We start from the raw sequence: 26058 nt of genomic DNA on the forward strand, positions 1-26058 counted from the left end.
CTGGATTCTACAGATGAGCAAGGGCTGCTCTGAAATTGCTTGTGTATAGTAAAAAACTAAAGAAGTGACTTATTTTATTGTTGTGATTTACTCATCATTTCAGATTGTACTCTTGACTTTCATGGCCAAGCCTCCAGGTAGTTAGGGTAGTTCAGTTTATTCTACTTGAACTACCTTATTCATCAAGCTGGGTTTGTATGCCTGTGTAGCCCCCTGTCATACATCTTCAAGCACATGTCCTGCTGGAAAGTACCAGTGGAAGAGAAGAGCAATTCCACCTCTAGTTTTGTTTCCACCTTCTTTTTTTATAGAGCCATTGCTGTGGGTTTTACACTTTCTGCCTTTATCCTAGGTCTGTTGCTGTCCTAAAATTTGTCTCTTGCTGAAGTCTCCACCCTACAGGTTTTTCAGGAGCCCCTTTTTGCTTCATCCACCAGTTTTTCCCAGGCATCCCATCTCAGCATCTCTGGCCTGCTTACCTCCATTCCCTGCTTACCTCCATTCCCTTACCATTCCCTGCTTACCTCCTAGCTTTAGGCCAGTCAGGTAGCCAGCTGTCCCTGAGCAAGTCTTTTCAAATCCACATGTTCCCTGCCTACCATGAACGTTTTTCTTGTCTAATCTTAATTTTTGTCTTCTGGCATGGCTTTTAGCATCTTCTCCCTGTAGGTCACACAGTCACACTGCTTTGTTCTGCATTCTGGTTTTCTGCCTTTCTCATTCCCACCACCTCTCCAGTTGCATTGCTGCCAGATTCCTTTTTCCAACCTACTTCTCTATCTCCCATTTCCTCTTCTGTGTGCACTCTTTGTGTATGGATCATGAGATTCTTGCCTGTACTGCCTCGGTGCAGGGATCAGCACCAGCTAGATGCTGTCTGCCCTGTGCTGGCCAGTCCAATTGAGCCACAGGGGAAGGAAGCTCAAAGAAAACCCACCACTGTCACTTAGCTGGGAGTGGAGCATAGGTCATCCAGAAGTGCTGTGCTAAGTTTAAATGCCCTCAGCAGAGGTGGCATTTTTGCAGACTTTAACTCTTGAACTACATTAGCTATATACAGATTTGCTTTGTGGAGCCCTGAGATAGACTTGGGTACCTGTCATGATGTTTCACTTCAAGAGAGCAATGAGCAATTCAGTTTATTTACCATCCAAGCTGCCAAAATCTGGCTGCTTGTACTGTCTGTAGTGAGAATTACTTGTGACATGAAAGTGACTTATGGTGACAGTCTGAATAATGCCCTAAGTCTCTGTTGAGTAGATGTGAACTGCAATCCTTCCTGATTTCATATTCATGCCCAATAGCTGATGAAACTATTAAAAAAAAAATCACCCCCATAATTTTTAATGCATGAAAAGCAATATGTTTTCCTTGTTCTTGATGGTAGGAACAGTTGTGAGATTCCAGCTCCACCCCCTCCCCCCCAGTTTGTTTGTGAGAGCCAAGAAGGGAGCAATCAAGTTACTGCACCAAAATTTCAGTTGTTTGTAAGAGGTGTATCAGACAAGCGAAGTAATGGGTGATGACAGTAGCTTTGCCTAGTGTTGACAGGTGTGGTTTAATGCTAAAAAAAAGCTGTGCAGTAAAGCTTAGGCAACTACATTAAAACTAGTAAGTGTATGTAAACACACTCGAGCATCAATAGTGGCAAGCAACTTGGGCAAGTGATTATAACATTCCACTAGTGGTGTCTTATGTCTGTTTTTTTTACCTACATACATGAATGGTGCATGCTTTGTTTACTTTCTGGGAACACAATATTATGAAATTACTTGTTTCAAGCCTAATTTGCAGTTGATATAATTTGAAGTGATCTGTTTAGCTGACAGATTAGCTGCTATTTTGTAAATGTATGGTTGGAAGTAAAATTCATTTATTCTGTTTTCCAATTTTCTATTTCCACGAGAACATAGCTTGAAGTCTGCTTGTGAATATATACAGAAGAAAAATTCCAGATTTATGAGTCATAGCACATATAGTCAATGGAGGAGCAAAGGTCTGTTTTGGCAGAGAAGGCAGATTGAGGGAAGAATATCTTACTAACTCATGCAAAGAAACCAAGGTAGTCAGGACAAGATGTACTTGAAATAAGCAGGGGGAGGAACACGGAGGATGTTTATAATGTATTTGAACTGCTTCATTTGGTGTTTTGGTTAGGAAAGAGGTCTTGTCCTCTTTCCTCTGTGGAAGAGAAGAAAGTTTAGTAGCTTGAACTGTTTTCAATGCTGTATGTGTTCGTGGTGTCTTGTCATGGTATGTTGTGTATATTATATTGACATGATTATAGGTATAAATGGGCAAGCATACACCCACAAATGTCCTCCTTCAGGTGTAACGTATTCCATAATTTTTTCCTAGAGCTTGCGTGATGGGATATAGTGATAGCAACAATATGAACTGTAAGGACTTTAGTGGACTTAGCAGAGAGGGGATGGATTTCCTAGGGCTGTGCTAAAGCAGTTTTGGTCGGAGCTGTGTTACTGCACGGCAGCGGGTGGCCTCTGCCCCAGCTGTGAAGGACAGCCGTCCCCAGAGGGCAATAGTGCCTGTGCCTGCTGCCTTCATGCTGTACTCCTAGACCATCTGTAATGAGATCGATTTTGTAAAGCCCCATTTTAATATTAGATTGGGAATGCTGTCGGCGAATTAGTGTCCAAGGGTTTTTTTAGAGTTTTATCCTGCTCTGGGGCTGCTGTTACTCTTCCTCGCCTGCGGTGCCGGGAGGGGGGTGGCCGGGCGCGGGGCTGCCCCGTGTGCCGCGCGGGAAGGCTGCGCTGCGTTCGGCGAGCGGGGCTGCAGGAGGAGGCAGCGAAGTGAGTGAAACACAGCAAAACCGTCCCGGACTGACTTCAGTTTTTGAAATCGAGACAGCGAGGTAGCTCTGTGGGTTTCAGCGGAACTGGCAGAGGAGCGAGGGAGAAGTTCAGATGAGCTCGGGTGACCCGGAGCGCGAGCTGCCCGGGTTTGTGCTCCCCCAAGCTGAATCCGTTGTGCTCGCTCAGCCGAGCGCCCCACCCGGCTGCAGCACTTGCTCCCTGCGCCTCTCGGCGCCCGGGCGGCCGCTCCCGCTGCAGGAGCGCTGCCCTGCCCCGGGCCACCGGCCCTCGGGTCCCGCTCGCCCGGCCACGGCCCCGCTGTTCCCGGCAGCCAATCGGGGCGGCGCCAGCAGCACGTGACGAGGAGCCGGAGCCTGAATGAGCGCTCCGGCCCCGCTGCGAGCCCGCCGCGCCCCGCCAGCCGCGCCCGCCCGCAGCCCCCCGCCGCTGCCCCGGCCGCCCCCCGCGGTTTGCAGCCCCCTGCCGCGCTCCGACCGGGCGCCGCTTTGCCGCCGCTTCTCTCGGCCCGGGGAGTTCCCCCTGCGGAGCAGGTCGCCAGACCGCCGGTTCCCGGCCTCGTGCGGCGAGGGGGTGGGTGCCGCGGCCGAGAGCGGTACGCCGGGCAGCCCGGGCGTGGGAAGCGGCGCTGGGACGGTGCCGCCGCTGCAGAGCCTGCCTGGCCGCGACACGGCGGTGGAAGATGCAGCTGAAGATCTTACTTGAGGCGTTTTGAGCGCTCTGGACGTCTGGTGTCCGGCTGTGAAGGTGTAGCTATGTACCTGTTTGGCAGTGAGGAGTACGAAGTGGTAAGATGTAAACTAAAGGATTTTTTTTTTTTTTTAATCATTATTTACTTTTAATGTTTCCTGTCTCTCAGAGTTCATTTGGCAGCTTTGAATTTCTCTCACTGCTGTTCTCTCTGTAGTTGAACTTTAGTACTGGCCAATTCAATTGCTTTCCAAAAATGACACTTTCCTTAGGTCCTTCAAGTAGTGAGATACTATTTGCTAGATAAAATTGAATTTGCTTGTCACATTTGTTGCATTGTGGTGATATTGAAAATATTCAAGTACTGAATACTCGGAGGCTACTCAGAGTTTGGGTTAAGCAAAACCATGCTTTCAAATAATTCAGACTTCGTCTCATACTTTGTAATGTAGATAGACTACGAGGAGCTTACAAAACTGCCCTTATCTGTATGTTTGTGAGGATGTTGCCAAACCATTTCTTTTGTACACTTCAAAACATGTCATTGTAGTGTAACGTAATGTCCATCAAATAAGCTAGCTTAAAAAAACCCCGCAAACACAGCCACATTAAAATCTGTCACTCTTTACTTAAATATTTATGTAAAACGCCATTTGAAATACGTTGATGATGTCAAAGAAGATGAAAACCGCTAGTAACTCCGTGCTATTGCATGGTGTTGGTATCTGACGGAAAAGTTTGCAATTTTGCAGCCTGAGGCTGAAGTGCCCTGTTGTGAGCAAACTGGATGGATTAATCCACCCACACACCACTCCTGACCGGGTCAAGACCCGAGGAGCTTTGGAGAAAAATTATGAGACCAAAAAAATGTGTATGAACTCTACTATAGGACATCAAAATAAATTTCATGTTAAAAAGTGACACATTCTTTGCATGTAACTGGCAATTGCAAATGTTTTGTTTTGATTATTGAAGTTGCTCTTTGAAGTATGAAAGCGCCTTTTATGGCAGTCTGTGTTCTACGACACTTTTCAAGGAATTAGTTTTGTTATTTTTGATTTTTCACCCATTTTTTTCTTTAATTCCAACCAGCTATGGTTTTGAGATGCAGGAAATGTAGAAGGAGTTGTTGAGGAAAATAATTCAAATGCAGCTGTCTGCGTATTGCTCTCATTTGTGTGTGCAACTCACACAAACTTTCACAAACCAAGCAAGGCAACTGCAAAGAGCTTAGTTTCTCTGAAGCAGTAAGCAACATGGCATTGCAGTAATTACTAGTTTATAAAAACTGACAAGCAAAAGAAAGTTTCCAACTTTAAAGCTTTTGATGAACTGATTTATTTTTTTTAATCCGTTACATCTTTGTAGCTCTTTGTGAGGGTTGCAAATCCATTTTAATAGGTTTTTGCGCGGTCTCTAATCTGTGTAGTTACTGGTTTAAAGAGAGTGAAGCTTTGAGTCTGAAATTTTAAAGTACCTTGAAAATAACCTAGATGACTGAAGAATGGTGTTAGGGTTTTGGACTCCAGTATCTCTCTATTTTTTTTCCTGATGGTGTTTCAGCTTTTTAAAAGGATTGAAGTATTCTGTGTTACCGAAGATAGTTTAATGTTTAAGGCGCCTTTCACAGGGAGGTTGGACATCTCATTCCCGTCCCTTTCCTACTTCATAGTTAAGTAAAGTGGAAAAGCATCAACAGAGAAAATAAGAAGTCCAAGTCCACCATGAATTGTGTGGTTTGTGTTTGTTTTTTTTTTTTAATTTTCTTCTTTTTTCTTACTTTTTTTCTTTTTTTTTTTTCCCCCTTCTTTTCTTCCCTTTTTTGATTGTGGCCGTGTGGTTGTTTTTTTCTCTCTTTAATATCCCTGGAGGTCCCTGGAACTGAAGTGTAATTATCTGTTCAAACAAAATGTTTTGTTAAATCCAAACCAAAATATCATTTAGGCTTTTTCTTCTTTGTTTTTCTTTAAAGCAAGATTGTTGAGGGGAAAATATGGATGCGCTTTTCTGGTGCTGTTTTGGTAGCCAGACTTACCAAGATGTTTGCTTTACTCAGTGGTAAGTAAAATTGAATAGATGGCCTACGTAAAGCTTAAAGAACCATTTTGTTGTTCAGGAAAAGCTAGAATCTGTGTAAAACTTGTGTCTGTTACAGATCTGTAGTCCATGAAGCCATATGCTCTGGACTGTGGAAAAGGCATTTGTTTTATCGTCCCACACAAACAATTACTTGTGAGTCACTGAAGGACAAAGTGACTAGAAAGAGTGACAGTAAAAAATCTCAGGATTTAATTTTAAGTTCACTAATAATTTCAAACAATTTTAAATTAGTTTGAGGCATTCTAGCTATGCATATAAAATTTGATTTTTATCCTAGAATGCAGGTTACTGATAAAAAGAAGCACAGCATGATTAAAACATGTCTTAGAAGAATTAAATAAAATCTTCTTTAAAAAACCAACCCTTAAACACAGTAATAGAGAATTAGAACTTTATATGCTCATTGCGTACATTTTCATATGCAGACAGACATGTCCACATGAGCACGCAGATGCATTTGCAGAAACAAGATCTGAAGTGGTATTCTAAGTCAGTTAAATTTAAAAGCAAAACTCCACAGACTGATGCAACCAGCATTTGCATGTGGTACCCTCTTCTGCTTTTTTTTTGTTCCTGTATATAAACAAGCTTGTATTATTAGTTTACTCTTGAGTGCATATTAAGTCTAGGTATCTGACAGCACTGATAATAAAAATTTCTATCATCTCCTGCAAACCCTAGCTAAAGAAAGATAATATCACTTAAGGATCAGTTATTAAAACACAACACTGGAGTTTATGACCTCTGCATAGTAAAAAAAAAAAACACCAAACCAAAAGTGTTGTTTCATGACATAGTGACAAATGTATTTTTGAAATCATTAATAAAACCATGGGGCTGTGGTCCTCTCCTGTTTGGATGAGTTTTTGCATAAATTTTCTAATTTAGGATGTTAAGTGCATTTTAGCACTTTAAGCAGATGCTTATTAACCTCCTTAAGAACTGGTGGAATAAACGTATAATATCTTTTGTGATTTTTTGAGCCTTTTTAAAATGCCATATACAAATATAGAGGTGTTTTGACTACAGTAAGCAGTTTAATTACAGGAAACTAAAAAGCTACAGGCCAAGCAATCTCATTTGTGGCTATACCTTGTGTAGGGATTTTTCTGTTTGTAAAATAAACCTGTGAGAACAGTGGGAGCTTCTTGTCACAGCTACCTGGTAAATTGTACTCTGCATTAACCTCCCAAAGCAAAAGCCTCTAGAACTTACTCCCAACAGTCTTAGGAGTTGCTGCATAAGGGATCATGGAAATACAACCTGCTTGCATGCTGGGGAGGCCTGCCTGGCTCTCCTGTGCCCCCAGGCTGCACTTGCCCAGCAGAACATTTCCCATAGCTGCAGGGCCTTTGCTCTTGCCTCCTCTGGTGGGCTTTGCTTGGGCTGTGAACACTGGGCGTCTCCAGGCCTCCAGCCTTGTCCCACCAGTGCCTTTCCAGGGGACCCTGGGTGGAGGTATGTGGGCCATGGCTGATGGCACTGGCTTGTCTCTACCTGAGCGTGGGACACCTTGGTGTTTCATCTCCCCCTCCCCTCGTACTCTTTCCTGATAGAAACTTGGGGCTCTGTTGTAGTAAGATGATAAGACACTGTGGTGGTACGTGTAGGACTAAGTAGGATTTCTTTTGAGAACAACCCAGTCATTGGAAAGCTGTTTTATAGCAGAGTAAGTCAGAGGCAGGGAAGAGTTTTCTTGATGATTGGGTTCATTTAAGGAAAACCATTGAATTCTGTTCAGTCTGTTGCATGCTGCTTTCATAAGTTTCTGATCAAAGTAGCTGTTTTTAACTTTCTTGAGAAACTCAAAATATGGCCCTTTTGCTCTTCATAGATTTATCTCTTTGAAAATATCCTTACAAAGATTGGAAAACATCTTTATAGTTCCAGGGAATTGGTTGTGATGTCCAGAGCAAATGTTTTGGTTGCCTTGGAAATCCAGCATTTGTCACTTGTGTTCTCCAGGCAAAACTTTTAAAGAAATTGTCTATTTAAATTAAATCTTCACTTCCTTTGAGTTTGCTTCTGTCCTCTTGCAGGATGGATCACTTTTTATGGAATATTAAGTATGATGTTGATAGATGCCAGTTATACTCATGGGTCCTGCAGGGTAGCATTATCCTCTAAAAGTATGAAAATCTGTCTGTTAAATTTCTAAAGGAGTGGAAGATTTTCAAGCAGTCAAATGACACTGAAGTTTGAGAAGAGTTACTTTTTGAGTGCTGTTTGTGAATCAGACAAACCCTGATTCTGGATGCATGTGGCAGGCATATTGCTGGTACGGCTAATTTTGCTGTCTGAAGGGAAAACCCCGCCTATTTTAGAAATATGCTATTGTAAGTCCTAGAAATCAGTAGGGAGAACACATTGATGTGTTTTCAGTGTTTACTCTGAGTCATCGCCACTTACCTTATTTCAGAAACTGATCAAAGGGAGGAAAGATAGTAAGGATGTTGTTTAAGATTGGAAAGAGTCATGTGTAACTGTTTAGCATCAGTATTTTTATACTGTGGATTAACACAGGAACATATCTAAAAATCGTAAATCAGGATTGCTTCTTTGGAAACCTCTCACTTGACTTACAAGTTTATTATTGCAAGCAAAGTTCTGCAAATTACCTGTGGCAGAATACTGTAAAAATGTAACCTTAAGATTTCAGAATTAATTTTCCTTCTTTACCTTAGTTCAGTGTAAGGCAGCGACATTTAATGCTGTGCTTAGATGAGTAAGTTGTACGGCACTTATCAGTCTAACTGGAAGTACAGACTTTAAAGGTAGGAAAATTAAATTCAACATCAAACCTTTACTTCAGAGCCATAAGTCCATCCTTGGACAAATCACTTGATGTTTTGATTTGTTGCCTTTAAATTTTAGGTGATATTTGGTTCATTTCTGTTAACGATAGATGTTTAAATTTTTAAAGCTCATAAATTGCTAGAAAAAGACCTGCTTTACATGTAAGAAATGCTAGTATTTGATTAATTTTGACTGGAAATGTTGTACATAGGTACTAGGAATGGAATTACTCATGCCTGAAACTGAGTGATTAGCAAGAAAAGCTCTGCGTGAAAAATAATGTGCTCAAATCCAGAGCTGGATGTCGGTTTGTGAAACAGTCACCCTTAGCAAGCCTTTTCCCATGGATTCTCTTCAGTAGCCAAAGTGTAGAAGCAATACGGTTTTTTCTGTCCAAAACTGGAAAAATGAGGGTCATTCTTTATGGCATCTTTCCCCCAATAGGTCAGAGGTGTCTCAGCTGTGTTTTAAGCACTGCATATGAGATTTGGGATTCCCCCAATGGAAGCCTGGGAGAGCCGCTGGTTTCGATTGTGTAGCAGAATGGCTCATAATGCAGTTTCAGTTTAGGATAGGGAAACACTAGAGAGGAAAACCTTAATAAACACATTCAGGGAGAGGTATTGGTCATTTCTGTGTTACTCCCAAGACACACAGTGTGCTTTCCAGTTAGTGATTTGTGCAGTTGTAGTGACCACTATTCTTTCCCTGGAGGAAAACTGGTGTTTACTGTAACCTCCTGTAGTGTATGTGAAGTAGATTCTTTAATAATGATACTACTGTTTGACCTTTGTATAGCTTTCTTTTCCTTGTTTCCTTTCCTTAATTTGAATTTCACCGACTGAGGATGGAACGTTTTTCGTTAGACATTGTATTGAAGGAATTTATACTATGTCTGGCCTTCCCCTACCTTTGTCCCCACGATCCAGCACTTAAGCAGGCAAGGAAAAGGTGGGGAGTTCTGTGGAAGCTGTAGGTGGAGGCACTGAACTGTAAGTCCAGTCTCATAGGTGAGTCTATGATCAGCCGTTCCCCAAGTAGAGCGCAGCACTAATATATTTAACATAGTGTCCTGGTTTATGTGGTGCTCTCGGAGATTAAAGACAGGGTTCCCCCACTCAGAAATTAGTGTTCAGAAGTGGGTATTTCCAACAGGAAATATGAGGCAAAGCAACAACCGCAGTTAACCTGGATCCTTTTGTACTGGCTTAGTGCTGAGTGGTGTCTGGAGGCAGTGGAGGAAGGGAATGAGCGTACGTACCTCTTACTGTGGAAGAGGATCGCGGTTAGCGTGCTGTCTTTGAGAAGCAGGCTCATACCGGAGGCATGTGGGGGGGGCAGCCCTGTGAAGTAAGCAGAAATCAGACGGTTTCTGGCATTTAGAAACCAAGCACACTGACCAGCTCCAGGTGATGAAATAGCAAGGGACAAGTTTACTTCTGCTTATGGAGTAGAGGGGAAAAGATGTAGAGTGTGGAAATTGGGTTGGGTTGGCAGGACCAGTGCAGTTCACCTCACAAATGTGAAGGCAAAATAACAAAACCAAAATGTTTACAAATGGCATGCACGGATGGGATGGGTGAGCCGCCTCATGAACACTTTCGACAGAATCACAGAATGATTGAGGTTGGAAGATCCCTCTGGAGGTCACCTGGTCCAACCTCCTGCTCAGGCAGGGCCACCCAGAGCCAGAGGCCCAGGACCGTGTCTGGACAGCTTTTGAGTATCTCCAAGGATAGGGACTCCAAACCTCCCTGGGCAGCCTGTGCCAGTGCTCAGTCACCCTCACAGTGAAAAGGTGTTTCCTGATGTTCAGAGGGAAGCTCCTGTGCTTCCAGTTTGTGTCCACTGCCTCTGATCCTGTCACTGGGCATAATTGAAACAAGCCTGGCTCTGTTGTCTTTGCACCCTTGCGTCAGGTATTTTTGTGTGTATATGTGTATATATATATAAACAAGATCCCCTCCTTGAGCCTTTTCCTCTCAAGGCTAAACAGTTCCAGCTCTCTCAGCCTTTTCTCATATGTGGGATGCTCCTGTCCGTCATCTTTGCGGCCCGTCACTGGACTCTCTCCAGTACGCCATGTCTCTCTTGTACTGAGGAGCCTGGAACTGGACACACCACTCCAGGTGAGGCCTCACCAGTGCTGCGTGCTGTGTTTGTGTGTTTTTATTGTAGCTCCCTCCTGTGCTTCTTACCTTCATCTTCCAGCTCATAGTAAGTGCTGGTGGAAAAAAAGGGTGGAGATGAGTGGAGAGGCCTGTCTCTGTGTGCTCTCCACGGAACTGCTTGAGGTGGCTCGGTACTTCTATTTGTGAGACAGCAGCAGGAAGGAGGGAAGGAAGTCTTTCTCAGAATCTGGGAATAGCTGGCTTCTAAGTGTGTCAATAGCACCAAGTCTTGATGAAGTCTTTAAACTGCTTGGTCTTGGTTTCGTGTTTTTTCCATCTGAAGGAAATAAATCTGGTTCTGTCTATGTCCTGGCAAAGCACTGATCAGCCTCTCATACTGGACAGTTTACCTCGCTGAAGTGAGCCAGCATGAACTTTAAAAAAAATAACTTCATGATCAGGTATATATGAGTTTTTCTTTTCTGTACTGTCATCTGATCTATAGGTCTTGATATAAAAGATACAGCTGTTTTCCAGTGAGGACCTTGAATGGAGCCTGATGTAGCCATAGTAATGTAGCTATGGCAGCACAGCGCTAACAAACAAGCTAACTTATTGTGCTTCTCTGATTTATGTAGCTGCAACATACTTAAGTATCTTGAATTCCTCTGCACACTCGCATGTGTGTATATGTTTCCAGGCTTTCTTTTTACAACTTGCTCCCTGTTATGCCACTTATTCATAATTCTTATTTAATGAGGTGTCAGGAGACCTATGTAGCTAGAGAAGTCTTGTGGGTAAAATACACTAACGGCAAGCCTGTTTTAATCATGGAATGGTTTGGGTTGGAAGAGACCTAAAAGATCATCTAGTTCTAACCCCCCTGCTGTGGCAGGGACACTTCACACTACACCAGGTTGCTCAAAGCCCCATCCAGCCTGGCCTTGAACACTTCTAGCAATGGGGCATCCACAGCTTCTCTGGGCAACCTGTTCCAGCTCACCACTCTCATAGTGAGGAATTCATTCCCCTTGTCCTATCACTGCATGCCTTTGGAAAAAGTCCTTCTCCAGCTGTCTTATAGGCTGCCTTTAGGTACTGGAAAGCTGCTGAAAGGTCTCTCTGGACCCTTCCCTTCTCCAGGCTGGATGAACAACCCCAACTCTGTCAGCCGATCTTTACAAGAGAGTCATGAATTTATAACTCTCGGGGTGGAGCCTTACACAGGAAAGTTGTAGCTATTTAGAAAAAGGTAGCTTGAATGTCCCTCATTAAAGAAATGGGACTTTTATGTGCTGTGCACAAATACAGTACAAGAAAATTCTAGATATTGCAGAGGCCCCAGTGCGGTGCCTCTAACAATGGAGTTATTTAAACGTCTGTTTTCCAGTTAAGTATTTGTAACATGCATTTTGATGTCTATGTTGTTTAGTGTGGGGATGGATGTAAGCAGAAGGGATACACATGCAAGATGTTTTATGTGAGAAATTGAAATCGTGACTCCCCTGCAGCACATATGGAAAGCTAAAGTCAAAAAGGCATGTTCACGCTGTCTGCCGTATGCGCCTGCCTCCCTGGTGTGGCAGACTGCCTGTTTTAGATGCTCGACTCTGGGTAGTGCAGCTACTTTTCTCCCATCGACGGTATTTGAGGTGGTGTCTGGCAGCCTAGATAACTACTGTAGTGTTGAAAGGTCAAGAGAGCAATAAGCTAAAACAGCTCTATTAAGTACTCCTAGCCAGGCAGGCTGGATACTGGATATAGTCCAACGTAACTTTGATAGGAGCCTTCCACACCGGGAAACCAAAGGGCAAAAATCCTGTTTCAGATTATATGATCTGAAACTTCTTTGATAATCACTTCCAGGCACAATTCCTTTTTTCTTTTTTTCTCCAACACCCTCCACCCCCCCCCACCACCACCCCCCCCCCTTTGAAAGTTGAGATTGTGTGCTTATGCCCGTTTGGGAATACATTTTTGTTTTCCAGTTGCTTATAACAAGTACATCTGATGAACAATTCAGAAATAACTGATGAGACTAAACCTATTATTTATTTTTATTCCATATTGGTCATAAGGAAGTCTTATCACAGAAAAATATCCATCTACCTCTTTAACAAAGCCGTGGGTATCTGTCTTCATGAAGACGTCTTCTCTAAATTATAAAAAAGCTCTGGGCAATTGGACTGACTAAATTGAGTGCTGTTTGTTTACTTTTACTACATATTACTTCCCAGGTAACAACTTTAGCTGATAAATAAGAATTAGGAGATGCTGGGTATAGCTTGTCTTTTGTAGGAGTCATTAATTCTTTTTTCAGCAAATCTTCTCTTTACATAGAGATGGGTAATGATAGCCATGACAAGCTTGTTTATTATTTTATCCATCAGTGACCAGATTGATGTCTAAAATTTCTGTAGGGAGAAAATTTAGTGAAACTTGGGTGTTAAAATTGCTGTAACTACAGGACTATAGGAATCAGCAATTTTAAAAGCTTTTCTCTGAGAACTGAAAGAATGAAATCCCTGAGAAATTCTCTGGTGCACATTTCATTATACATTTGTCATTTACAACACAGTGTGAGTCTGTATGTTTTAATTTAGCGATGCATAGGACTTTGGGGCATTTAAAATGCTCAAATAACGTACTGTATTTTATGATGTGCAGTATAGTCTTAGTGCTATGTTGGATCTTATGAACAAGTCAAATGAAGTTAATAAGCATTGGTTTTAATACATCTTTTACTTTAAGACAGTTTCTGTGTTTTGTTCCAAATACCTTGGCAGATTTTCTTATTAAAAAGAAATAATTTAAATCAAAGTATTTGTTTACTGGTACAAGCAAAGCAGTGTTGGTGCAGAAATCCAAAATGAGAGTCGTCCCTACTCAGTTGAGCTCTTAAGTCTACCTTTAGACAGGTAGACAGTTAGAGGAATTTTAAGGAGAGGGAACAGTAGTAGGCCAGTTTATAGGAACAAGGCTGATACATGCATAGCTATTGTTAGAGTATTGTAATATAAGAATATAATTGTATTGAAAGGCTATTCATTCAAGGAACAACTCAATATGATAGGAAAAAGGTCTCTGCGTGTCTGTATAGAGTGTATTTGCCTGAAAGTAAATGAGAAACTTAATTTTTTCTTCACTGTAAGTAATTAAGGTTTTTTCACGTGCGCAAATGGGCTTTACTGAAATGGACTTTGTGCTGAACTTGATATAGTTGTATTTGCCTGTGGAAGCAGCTCAGCAGGCTAATTTTTGAGCATAAATGTTGTATCACTTCATAGTTTATTATCTTAATATCTTAGGTTACTATTTGAATTTCCTTATGTTTTTCTGGTGTGGGGGATTAACAAGTGAAGTTGTATACAAAGTTGCAAAATTTTCACTTACGGAGTTTTTCAAAACTCAACTGGACGAGGTCCTGAGCGAGCTGATCGGGCTTTGATTCTGGCACTGCATTGAGCAGGAGGTTGGACTAGGTGTCCTGTCCTCCAGATGTCCCCTCCCCAACCTATTTTTTTCTGTGATTCTATTCAGAGAATACAGGCTATATAGAAATATTACTGGCACCACAGTAGATATTCCCATGTTTTACATTGTAAGTCAAAACTCGGTCTTAGAAGACTTCACTTTGTCCTGCAAATGCCCATGATTTAGGTTTCATTGCTGAAGCATGCCCTATATAATTCTGAAATTTTAGCCCTCTAATCTGTAATTCACTATGATTTTTTTTTTTGTCTTCATCTGCATTCCATATGAATATAGTGATACATCTGTAGAGATCTGAAGGACAGAGGCATTAGAGTGTTGCTCGAATATAGTAGATTTCTCATATGTATTGTACTGTGGTTTACCCCATATATTTAAGAAAGTTATGTTCTGTTTCCTTTAATGATCCTGTGGTCTTTGTAAGATAGAAGTATCTATATTGTCTGCTGTAATTCTGTTACTTGTGACATGGACATCCTGGCAAGAACATGGGTGGCCTTCAGAGATGCCTAAGTAAAATCATAAGTCCTATTGTACAAGGCTCTAGTACCATATGTGAAATGTTGCTTTCACTGGTTGACATTTCACTAGAACTTAGCAAGAAATTGTGGGGGTTTTTAATAATTACCACATACACCTGTTTGCTGATAGCAGCTAGTAAACTGCTTTGCTTTCTAAGAATTTTCCCATGCATGTGTGAATGTTATTAACCCCCACCAGTAACATAGAAGTGTAAGGAAAAAATGAATAATTCTGTTCAGTCCTATCTTATTAGTACAAAATAATGTTCTGGTCAATTTGGATCCAGAGGTTCAGCAGAATTTGCAGGCAAGAACATCTGGGAAACAGTCTGGATTGGACTGGCCTTGCTCTGTTGAGGAAGCAAATACAATCCAACTGATAGCATTTCCTCTAACTTTTGTTGCCTTGTCAGCACAGGAATAAAATTTGAGATCTTTCTGCAATCAAATTCCTCCCAGTAAAATGCATATATTAAAAAAAAAAAAAAAAAAAAAGAAAAAAAATCCGAACACCACAAGTTGTGCTGTTTTGCTTAAGGCTATTTTAAATAAACCTGGACATCTGTGTTTGTAAGTGTGGTGGGAGAGATTAGTCCTGCCAGTTACACAACAGGTTTTGTGGATCAGCTTGCCTTGTGACAGTTATCCCTGCACTTCTCTGGTAGATTTTATGATGTGAATTAAATGCTATTAAATTTAAGTAAGGTCTACTTTAGCATAATCAAAGAGGAAACAAAAAGGAGCTGCTATTAAGATCATAGGCTGATGATTTTGAAAATGAACAGGACTTGAAAATACTGCTGCCTTTTCAAATAATAAAAAAGATCCATGCCTGCAGACAACTAACAGAACATGAGAGGTTATAAAAGCGCACATTTGTGCTACTGCCAACTTCAGCAACAAACATTTCTTTTTCTTCTGTATGAGGAGAGAAACAATAAGCCATAATTTTTATTCTACCCATTGTAAACTCAAAAACTTTGAACAGGAAAAGAGATGCTAGCTTTATGAGTTACTGTTGATTATAGATAGAATAATCATTACAGAAGATGTGATGGAAGGAGAGCAGTGCAAATCTAGAGTGAAATTCTGGTTTCCTTAAATGAAAGTTTGTAGTAAGTGTTTTAGGTTCAGCCTAGCTGAAATCAGTTAAGGATACATGTAAAATAAAAGAGTTATAATTAAGATTCTAAATTCCTTTTTTTTTTTTTTCCAAAAGTGGAGATGAACTGAAATACTAGTGAAAGTCAGTAGGAATAAGACCTCTGAAAGCATGAAAAGCCTGTCTTGAATTTAGTGTTGACTTCTGACTTCAGCCCGGCCAAGGAAGACAGCGCTGTGTCTTTGGAGAGTCATTGGGGGGTCTCAGTACAAATGTGTTTGAATTTGTGGTGTAGCAGCATGTATACAACCTACATGACTACTGTATAGGCAACAGATGTGACCTGGAAAAGATGATGCATCTTGGGTTTCTCTAGCATTTTGTAGTCTTTATCTGTTCGTGAATACATTGGGGACTGACTTCATGTAGAGCAGGGTCTCTGTTGGCTCTAATGGAAAACTGCATACAGTACAGAGGTGGAAGTGGTTAGATGTTATAAAAATCTATATTGATTTTTTTTAAAAAAACCAAAACCCAGATATTAGCTTAGTAACTCTCCTTGTAGTGCCAGGCATATAAGCACAAACAGCACTGAGGTAATTTTTTTTTTTTTTGTTTGACCATCCTTTTATACAGTATTTTTCATCCTAGAGAAAATATTTTTCTGCTTTTGTGGTCTCTGCTGCTGAACTGGAGAGTGGCAAGAACTAGTGGACAGCAGACCAATGAGCATTTCTGAGTTCTATCTCCTACATCCGTGAAATTTTCTCTCATATTTCTCCTGCCAAAGCCTCATCCTTCTTTGCTGCTTTGTCATAGGTGCCCATCATCCACTTACCTACTTTCTTCTGGTTCCTTATTAACTGTCGTCGTCTTTTATCTTTAGGAATCTTGTCCAAATAATACTTCTCTTACTAACTGGCACAGCAGAACAGCAGTCTCGGCAACATCTTTGTAGTATACCCATCCCGTCAGCAGGAATCCAGTGGTGATGGCAGCAGTGGTACAGCTGATAAGTTTGGGTGGTAATTCCTCAAGCAGAAGCAGATTCCCTCATAAACTGGCGAAAATACAACTTTTAATTGAGCGTAACTGGTTGAGTTTAGGGAGGGCATTAATTTAATTTCCAAACAATGGAGCAGAGAGGAAAAAGCAGGCTTTAGCCAGTGCAGTTTCTGAAGAAAAAAAACTTGTCAGGGATGACAGGGTTTCATTTGTATTTCTTTGAGAGTTAGCACAGCATATTTTGAGACCTTAAAGCTTGCAGTACTGGAGTTTCCATTCTTGGGTCTTTCATCGCTGCAGGTGCTGGAGGCTCTCTTGTGGCCAGAAACTTGGTAGGCATGTGTTGGAAGGAGTCTTTAGCTGAGGGGTTTTACGATGTTAGTTGATCGTGGTACCTATTAATAATGTTGCTTTACGGCAATGTGAGGTATTGCATGTCTTAAAATTTTTTAATAAGTTGACTATCGTATAGCACACCTATAAATACAGGTTTGCCCAAGGGGTATATTGACTCTTTTTTGAGAATTAAATTCTCTTTCCAAAGTCACATATTCTTTTAATCCTGAAGCCCTAAGTCCTGTATGAACCAGGAGCACAGGCAGCAGGAGGTGATCACAGCACTCGTTAGAACATATCTGCTTCAATGTGACCAGTTTTGGTGCCCCAAAAGAAGGCAGATGTGGATAAATTGGAGAGAGTTCAGTGAAGGGCGCCCAAGAAGGTTGGGGCTAGATCACTTCGCCTGAAGGTATGGGCTGAGGGACCAGGGATTGTTCAATTTGGAGGTGAGATGGCTTTGGTGGGAAACTGAAGCCTCCCCAGCGTCTGTAGGGAGGTTATCAAAAGCATGGAGCTAGGCTCCTTGGAGGTGCATGGTGGGAGGGCAAGAAACGGACACTGGAAGCTGGAATAAGAGAGATTCAGACTGGATATAAGAAAAAACATCCTCACTGTGAGGATAGTCTGTCAATGGGACGGGTTTTCCCAGAGAGGCTGTGCGGTCTCTATCCTCGCAAGTTTTTAAGACCCAACTGGGTAAAACAAGCGGGTCTGGTCTCACAGCTTGAGCAGGAGGTTGGACTCAAGACCTTCTGAGCCCCCTTTCTGCCTGAAGTACCTTGTAGTCCTGAGAACAAGATGTAGTATGTTGCCATAGCTCTGACACAGGAGACAGCTTGTGCAGGTATTGTAGTCCTCAGCCATTCTTTTTTAAGAATTTAGATTGACAGAAAATACATGTTTGATTTGCTGATAAATATTCAGTATTGCAGCAATATATGAAGGAGCAACCAGTGATCCAAAATTTGGTGCTTCCTCTAGAGGAGGAAATGGCTCGGTGAGGGATATGATGTGCTGTGCTCTCCTGACCCAGTCAGTCTGTTCTGAATCAGAAAGAAGCCTGTTCCTGATGTTTCTTTTATGCCTGAAAACCAGAAAATGTTTGGTCTTCTCGGTTGCAATAATTTGGAAAACCCGAGTTCACTTACTATCCTGGAAAGTAGCTGTTGTATTCTACTAAGCTTTGAAGGTTCCAGAACACAAAAAAATATTCCAACATTGAGTTAGGAAATTTCACACCACCATGTGCTGCTTTTATGATTTCCTTTAATTTTTCTATTGCAGTTCATTTATATTTTATTTCTCTTCAGGTTAGCATCTAATTCACCATCTTCAGTAGCAGGTACGTTTCTGTTTCCAGGTTGCCTAAAACATATACCTCTCTTTTAACCCTCCCATCTTTATTTAAGCAATCATATCTCAGAAGTGCTAAACATAAATCTATAGTACAAGATCTGTCCTAGCTGTAAGAAAATATATTTAGATTTATTCTTTATTAAGGATTATACAATATCAGATGGTTTCCTACAACCTTTTACTAATTCATATTTTGTAAACAAGTGTTGTATATACTCTTTGCATTCTTTTATTCTCTTGCAGATGGAAAACAGTGATAGTAACACAGAGACATCAGTCTCACTTCTTAGTAAAGAGATGGGGATAGTGCTCTAAAAGCTCAATAGGAAGGATTCATGAGTCAGAATCACAAACTCCGTCTTTGAAAAGACATTTGGTGGAGCTGTACAAGCAGTAACATGGGGATTGGGATGGGAAAATCAGGCATGCAGTGCTTGCTTTAGCTTTGTGTCCTTTGATGAATACGACACACCACATACTTGATAACCTCACCGGCTCTGCGTGGGTGCATATATCAGATCTCAAAGAGCCAATTATGTGAACCATTGACATTGTGCGATCTATACATTAACTGGTATATTTTCATTTTAGAACAAAACCTGCTGGAGAGACAGAATTTTCCAAGATTATTATTTTAATATGTGGTAGACAGGAGGGTCAAAAGGCCTTGCAAGAGATCCTTTTATCAACGTGAAAGTATTACGGGCTGTTGTATTCTTGAAATCAGGTGAGAGTAATTGTAATATCTAAAGGGTGTAAGGAGCTTCAGTGTCTTGGGAAACCTGCAAGTAATTGCTTTGGCTTATGCTGGACCTAGAGGATAGGTAATGGGTATAAAGAAAGTATCCTGATATTTTTCATTACAATTAGTCCCCTGATGAGGTTATCTGTATTTTATATAGTGTTTTTGTCCTGAAGTAAACAGTGCCATGCAGTGTGAAAGCTGCTCATGTGGTGTTTCTGGCAGGATTGGAGAGAGGAAGGCTGCAGATACTTAAAGAATGATCACGCTTGCCACAGATACCAGTGCTGAGTCACAAAAGAACCGCTGTTTGACAGACTTGAGCTTTCAGTGAGCCTGGATTAGGGAAATGTAATTAATTCCTTAGTCTTCACTGTGTGTAATTTTAACAAAGGTGTTGGTAAGAAAACCTCTCCTAATATAAGCATTGATCAAATCACAGTGTTTTATGTCATGACAGTAACTGATTGCTGTTAACAAAAGATCATGACTAGAAAATCAAGATTTCAGTAGTAGATGATGGGCTGGAAAATAAACTTAAGCGGAGGTTGAAAAATACTGTAGACAGCTAGTGTATGACAGGAGTTTCTTCAGAGTGCGTGTTTGTCAAACTAACTCATGAAGATATATGGAATAATTATTTAAACAAATGAATGCTATATTTACAGTATAGAAATGAAGGGTAGCAAGTAAAAATATGTATTAAAGCAATCATTACATTTGAAATAGTAAAATAGGGAAGACTATACTGTATGTACTTAACCTGAACATTTTTAACAAGTTAAACAAGCAAACAAAACCCCAGACTTTCCATTTGCTGCCTGGAGTAGATTAAAAATGTTACATTTGAAAATCAGGTAGGGATTGTACATATGGAGATAATTTGATAAAATAGGAAGGAATTTATTTTTTTTCCTTCAAAATTCTCCATTGCTAACAGAATTTCATGTCAAATTTTCAAGGAAGTTATTTTTAAGTATGCAGAAAATCTTAATGACTTGAACCAAAATCCCAGATAAAAATATACTGAAGATCTGGAACAGAGAAACTAAATTGGCACTTTTCACTGAGCTGAGACGAATTGAGATGATGGTTGCCATGCTTTGCTTTGCATTCTTTCCTTTTCTAGTTGTCTTTCTGTTTCCTTGTTTTCATCCCAGATGTGTTTTCTATTTTTCCTCTTCTTGATTGAGCCCTTGTAATTTTGTGGCTGACCCAGTCTTTTGTCTCTTTCTGTGGTCGTGTATCGACACATAGCATTTTATATTCTAAATCCTTTTTTTCCTGAGTTGTCTTTCTGCGATTTAAAATCCTGCCTTTGTGATAGCTGCAGTTGATTAATACAGTCAAAAATGATATTCTCATTTTCTCTGAAAACTTTCAATTTTCTACCCACTTTTGTCTCAGTAAACACCACCATAGGTCATCTTGTTACTAATAATCCTGGTTTACCTTTGCCTAAGGGCTTAGACATACTATCAAGTCATCAGAGCTTTAAAAAGTTACCATGAGTCAGCCAAGTTGTGTTAATACCCATGTGTGTGCTGACAGTCTGAGACAGAGTGAGATGATTCAGGTTCATGCAGCTTGCAATCATTTCCTTGGTGTATTTTTCTTCCTTTGACACCTGTTTCTGAGTTGTTCCACTGGCAACATCTTAGCTCTGTTGTTGCTCTGACTTTTCCTTACAGCTCAAAATTGTCAATATTTTAATCCCATCCTCTAGATTCAGTTAATCGTCTTGAAAAATCAAATCCCTTTTTTTCTTTAGGTGGGGGAATTTTTTTTAAAGTTCTCAATGATGTGATTATACTGTTGATAAATCATATTTTGATAAGCCGTGAGACCTCCTTATATTCCTGTCATTGCCCTCTTCCTCAAAAGGGCTTTCTCTCTTTGCTCGAGTATACAGATACCAGATTATCCTCCTTCAGAGGCTTTCACAGAACTAATCTCTGCCATAATACATATAGAAAACTTACTTAAAACAACAACCCACCATGATTATGCAAGGGATGAGTCATAATGCTGATACCGAATATTTAAAAATGCTTTATTTTCTATTGCATTGCTACCTTGATCCCTTTCTTGCTCCTGTTTTTTTTTTTCTGCTCTTATTTTCTCAGCCTTTGGACTGCAAGTTCTTTTAAGGGGGGTCCGTCATTCACTTTGTGGCTGTACAGTGCCTAATACAATAGTAGTCTCAAGTAGTTTTCCCTCTTGGTTTTTGCAAAAAAATGGTAAATGGTAACACACCAGAGCATCCTACAGATTTGGCGAAAGCTTAGCTCTGACTCTGGAGGGTCTGCCTGTTTGTTTGTTTGTTTGGTAACTAGACTGAGCTCTGCAGCTCAGCTGCCCTTTTGGAAGCAATGCGCATATTGTCAAAGTTTTTCTGAAGAGTCCCCATGAAAAGAGACTATGGTTCCTCTAAAAATACCTGCTTATGCCACGTTTTTGTAGCAAAACAACAGGAAAGCAAACATTTAGGCTAGTATCAGGAACTGGGGGATGGTGGTGGGGTGGTGGTGGTGGTAGGTATTTTGGGTTTTGTTGTTTTGTTCTTCCCTGATAAAGTACCTGGTACAACTGTTTACCAGGTTCGTGAATGCCAAAATCTTGGCTTCTGCAGACCTAAGGGTGGTTTTAAAAACCTCTGCGTTCATCCAGCTGTCGATTGGATTAGCACCTTGGAAACCTGTTAGTGTCAAGCTGGGTGCTGCAATCAAGCTTCCCGAAGTCATGTTCAGGGTAAAGAGAAGACTGGTTTCCTATATAATCTACTTTTTAATCACATTGCCGCCCTAAATCTCCCAGCTGTTCTAAAATTTCACTCCTGTTATTTGAAAGTCCCCCATGGTTGTAGATGCCATATCAATGCCCAGTTAGCTCTAAACAACAACAAAAAATTCTAATCTACGTTGTTTTTATTTTTTAAATGCAAACGTAGCAGAGGATTTCAGTGACTGCTGTAGGAGCTGGTAGCCCTCCTTGTATAGTAATTATGGGAGAGCTAAGTTTTACAGCATTTAAGTACAAATATGTGTGTAATGGGCAAATGACCAAGCACTGCAGGACCCATGCCAAGGACCGGAGAGGACATCAGAACTAGCCTTGGCAGTTGCCAGACTGTGAAGTGTTCATGGCCCTTACACAAGCAGTCAATAATTCCTGCTTGATATCCCCTTAAGGAATACGTAGTCTCTTTCCTTTTTCCTTTGTTAAAATGTGTTTCTTCAGTTTTTCATATATGCCAAATACACATTTCATACAATTAATTTGAATTAATTATATTAGTAATACCCTGAAATAGTTAACTTTAACATCAGTATGACAGACACACTATAGCATTCTCAGAGCAGCGTTTTGTGCTTTCTTCAGCATAATTCAAAATAATGACATTGCTTAGACATCTGGAGAAAACTTAATAAGAAATTTTCACATTCACCAGCTGTGGCCACTCTGCCAAACTGAGGTCTCTACTGATGGTGCATTTGTGGGAGTGCTTTTGATTATTATTTTTTTTTTTTAATCATGTGGCTTGTATTTCAGGTTGGTCAGTTTATGATGAAACAGGACAATCTGTATTCCCTATTGATGTGTTATAATTTGCCAATGTCAGCAGTTTCACTTCATACTAAACTTGAATATTTAACATTTTGCCTTGTTCTGATTCAGTCTTAAGGATTTGAAGTGAAATAAAAATTTTGTGGAAATAACCTTTCCATAAAAGGTTGAAAAAAATTCAACATTTTTTTTCCTTTACCTTATTTCCTAGCACTCAAGAAGTAGTAGCACATCACAGGGACGTAATTATACCATCTCAAATCATGTCCTAGAAGGATACATGATGTTGTTCTTACTATGTCAAAAGATTAGAAGATACGTAGTTAGGAATATACCTGTATAAATTCTGAATATTGAAATGAATTGTTCCTCTTACTGGCACAGCGAGGCCTCAGTTTTCCATACCCAAAGTATAAATTGAATGAAGACATAAAGATTCTCCTTTTGGATTTAAAATTCTCTTCAGCATTGAATGAAGAGATGAAAAATGTATCTGGGAGAAGAATTCAGTATTACAAATGATGAGAGTATGTATGTGTGTATATATATATATATGTACTCTCATGTGCAGTCACATGTGTTTCTTTATGCCTTGTAAAATCTTGTATGTTTGCTTACTGCTCCATGCCTTCATTTAATAAATAAGAACATAAAAAGTCTCTTCTTGAAGGAACTTTTTTAATCTAAGATGAGAATTATTTGAGAATTTTCAGTAATTTGGAAAGTTATCTGTCTTCATGATATCCAGTTCATAAGTGGATTATCCCATTACAGAGAAACTCATACTACTCAGAGGATCAGTTTTATTTTTTATGAGGAGATATAATATGAAGTCTATGTCTGAATTTGCAAGTGAAATGACAGCTATATTAACCCAGTGAAAATTTATTACAGTAACAGACCAAACACAACACAGGTTTTTAACTATGAATGTAACACTGCAGTCGAAATATGTACTTAAGCTCCAACTGTAGTGACCAAAGTTAAGCATGGGTACAGAAAACTAACAAGAAAAACAAGACCTAGAGGGCACCACATGCTTTAACTAAGGAGCTTCTACCTGCAGGTAAAGGAACATAATAAAATGCCATCTTACTTGAAGGACCCAATCTTTTGAAGATAAGTCATGTATGGTCTTGAAGAAAATGGAGCTCAAATGTGATCACACATGACCTCTAGCAGTGTGAAAAGCATGGTTTCATATTATAAGAATACCTCATAGAAGCTATTCTAATATAGTAAGTAGTAAGATAGTTGGTAAATATTTGTCAAGCACATTATTAAAACAGGAAGTTATTTTTCTGGCAAACTGGGTTTGTAAACCTGCCAAGTAAAGAGGAAAAGAAAAGGAAAAAATAACAAATAGATGGGGTAATTATTAACATGACTTATCACACTTTTTATTAAACAGTTTGCCATGAAGGATGAGGAACTGGGGGCTACAGTAGCATATATTACATACACATATTACTGCAGCTCTTCCACGTTGCAGTAGAAGGAGATGGAGACCTGCAGCATCACAGAAAGGCTGAATTTCAGAAGCTCTCAGGAAAAGATCTATACTGTTCTCCAGAGCAACCCCAAATGTTTCTGTAAACCAGGGATGCAATGTAGTTTCCTAAGCTGGCATGAATGGGCAATGCACGTCCACTTGGCCTAGTTTTCCTTGGATAGTCAAGGTATTTCCACTGTAGTTTCATCACAGTTTTTATATATTTGATTTTTTTTTTTATCTTAAAGTGGTTGAATACAATCTTAGCTTGCATAAGAATATTCAGTAGTTATAAAATGAATTAATCATAATCGTATGTTCCCCCTTTTCCTGCATTGCCACGATGTCTGACTTTGATATTATTTTTTTTTCCATATTCGAGTGGTGAAGAAGCTCCTGAATTCATCTTTCCACAGAAAATTTACATGACCATGTCCGTCCCACTGGGAAAATAAACATAATGTTGAGTTTGATTTATGTGATTTGTCAATAAAATTAAAGTAAATTGCGTGATTATGATTTTTTGGATGTGTGTTGGAACTGTGGCCAACGTGACTAGCACTATAAATGATCTCTCTGGCCTGGAGGATGAAATGCCAAATTTAGCAATTCCGGCCTGACCCAAAAGGCATTTTGCCCCCTTAGTGGAGATAGGAATTACATTTCTGTGCTTCATGACTTCTTTTTTTTTTTTTTTTTTTAATAGGGTGAGGACCAGTGGGGCAGCATCCCTTCTGGACAGCAGAATGAACAATAGTAAAAGTGGTGCCATGCCACTTGATCAGTGGAAAATACGATGTGTTCACTGTGGAAGTGCTGTAGAAAGCTAACACCCACACTGTGCGTTGTGCTTTGCTGTGTCAGGCTTAATGGCTGGTTTGTTTATTTTTCTCTTACTGAGAGGTAGTGTTGTTTTGGGGTTGGTTTATGACATAAACATAAAAATGACATTTATAACGTTGGTTATGTGCCTCACTTGGCAGCTGAGTGGCACTGAGGAGCTGCAGCGCTGGTGGGGAAGGGTTTGGATGTGCTGTTGCTGAAGGGGGTTGAGTGTTGAGGGACCCCAGAGTGTCCTGGAGGCTGGGCCTCTATGGGGGGAGGGGGGGTTCATCAGAGTCTCGACTTTCATTAATGCTGTGAGAATGTGTAGTGGTTTTGACCACAGGCCACTGGTGTGTCAACTGTAATAGGATTTAAACTCTATGCTTAACTTCTATCTGCTTGTTGCTGCTTGTCTTTTGCCATTGTTTCCTTTGGGGGCCTGTATCAGGAGTTGTGGCAAAGGGAACTTTTAAAGAATTGCCAAATTTGAAAGGCTCTGAGGAGGTTACAGGACATCTGGATATTTTCCTAAGGGACAAGATTTTTTTAAAAATTAAAGAAAACTTTGAGTGTATTTTATTTTCCACTCCTTTTGCTTTAGCTCAGTAGGCATTTTAGTTTTGGAAGACCACTAGAACGTGGCAGATGTATTGGACTCCTGTAAGCAAAATATCCCTTGGAGAATAATTTTCTTTATGTCAGTTTAAAGGCACCTTATTAAACCCTATGCTGTAACTATTATGGGCTTCAGGACAGAAAAAAATAAAACACTCGGAAAGTTAAAATTTACCTTTATTTTAAACTGTCAGCTTAGTGACAGCTATTTTTTGCTCTAGTAGTGGTTAAAAGTAGGCTGCTGCATCACTTGTGATGGGGCAATTTCATTGTTACACAGCACAAATCGTGGCAGGATTTGGTCCTTCCTGGGACACGCTGACATACCATGACACATGCCTGACCACACTTCTCAGCTGTAATCTCTATCCTCTGTTTTTCTTCTAACTGTGAATTTATGTCAAAGTCAGGTGCTGCAGTCAGCTACAGTGATCTTTTTCAGCTAGAACGTTACATGTCTGTTAGAGAATC

At 40.3% G+C, this 26058-nt stretch overlaps 1 protein-coding gene across 10 annotated transcripts in view; it reads left to right on the forward strand.

Annotated features, from left to right (window-relative positions):
• CACNB2 (calcium voltage-gated channel auxiliary subunit beta 2) overlaps positions 1 to 26058 on the forward strand; it is a 255339-nt gene that overhangs the window by 140242 nt on the left and 89039 nt on the right. Inside the window, exon 1 of one of the 10 annotated variants that reach the window (XM_055805217.1) lies at positions 3260 to 3622. The exons of the other annotated variants lie outside the window; for them this stretch is intronic. Coding sequence (XP_055661192.1) covers positions 3590 to 3622 — 33 coding nt within the window. The 5' untranslated portion in view covers positions 3260 to 3589. Of the gene's footprint in view, positions 1 to 3259; positions 3623 to 26058 lie in introns of those variants that run through there. 10 annotated transcript variants of the gene reach the window in all.

The sequence above is a fragment of the Falco peregrinus genome, chromosome 5 (genome assembly GCF_023634155.1).
Source record: "Falco peregrinus isolate bFalPer1 chromosome 5, bFalPer1.pri, whole genome shotgun sequence".
Lineage (NCBI taxonomy): Eukaryota > Metazoa > Chordata > Aves > Falconiformes > Falconidae > Falco > Falco peregrinus.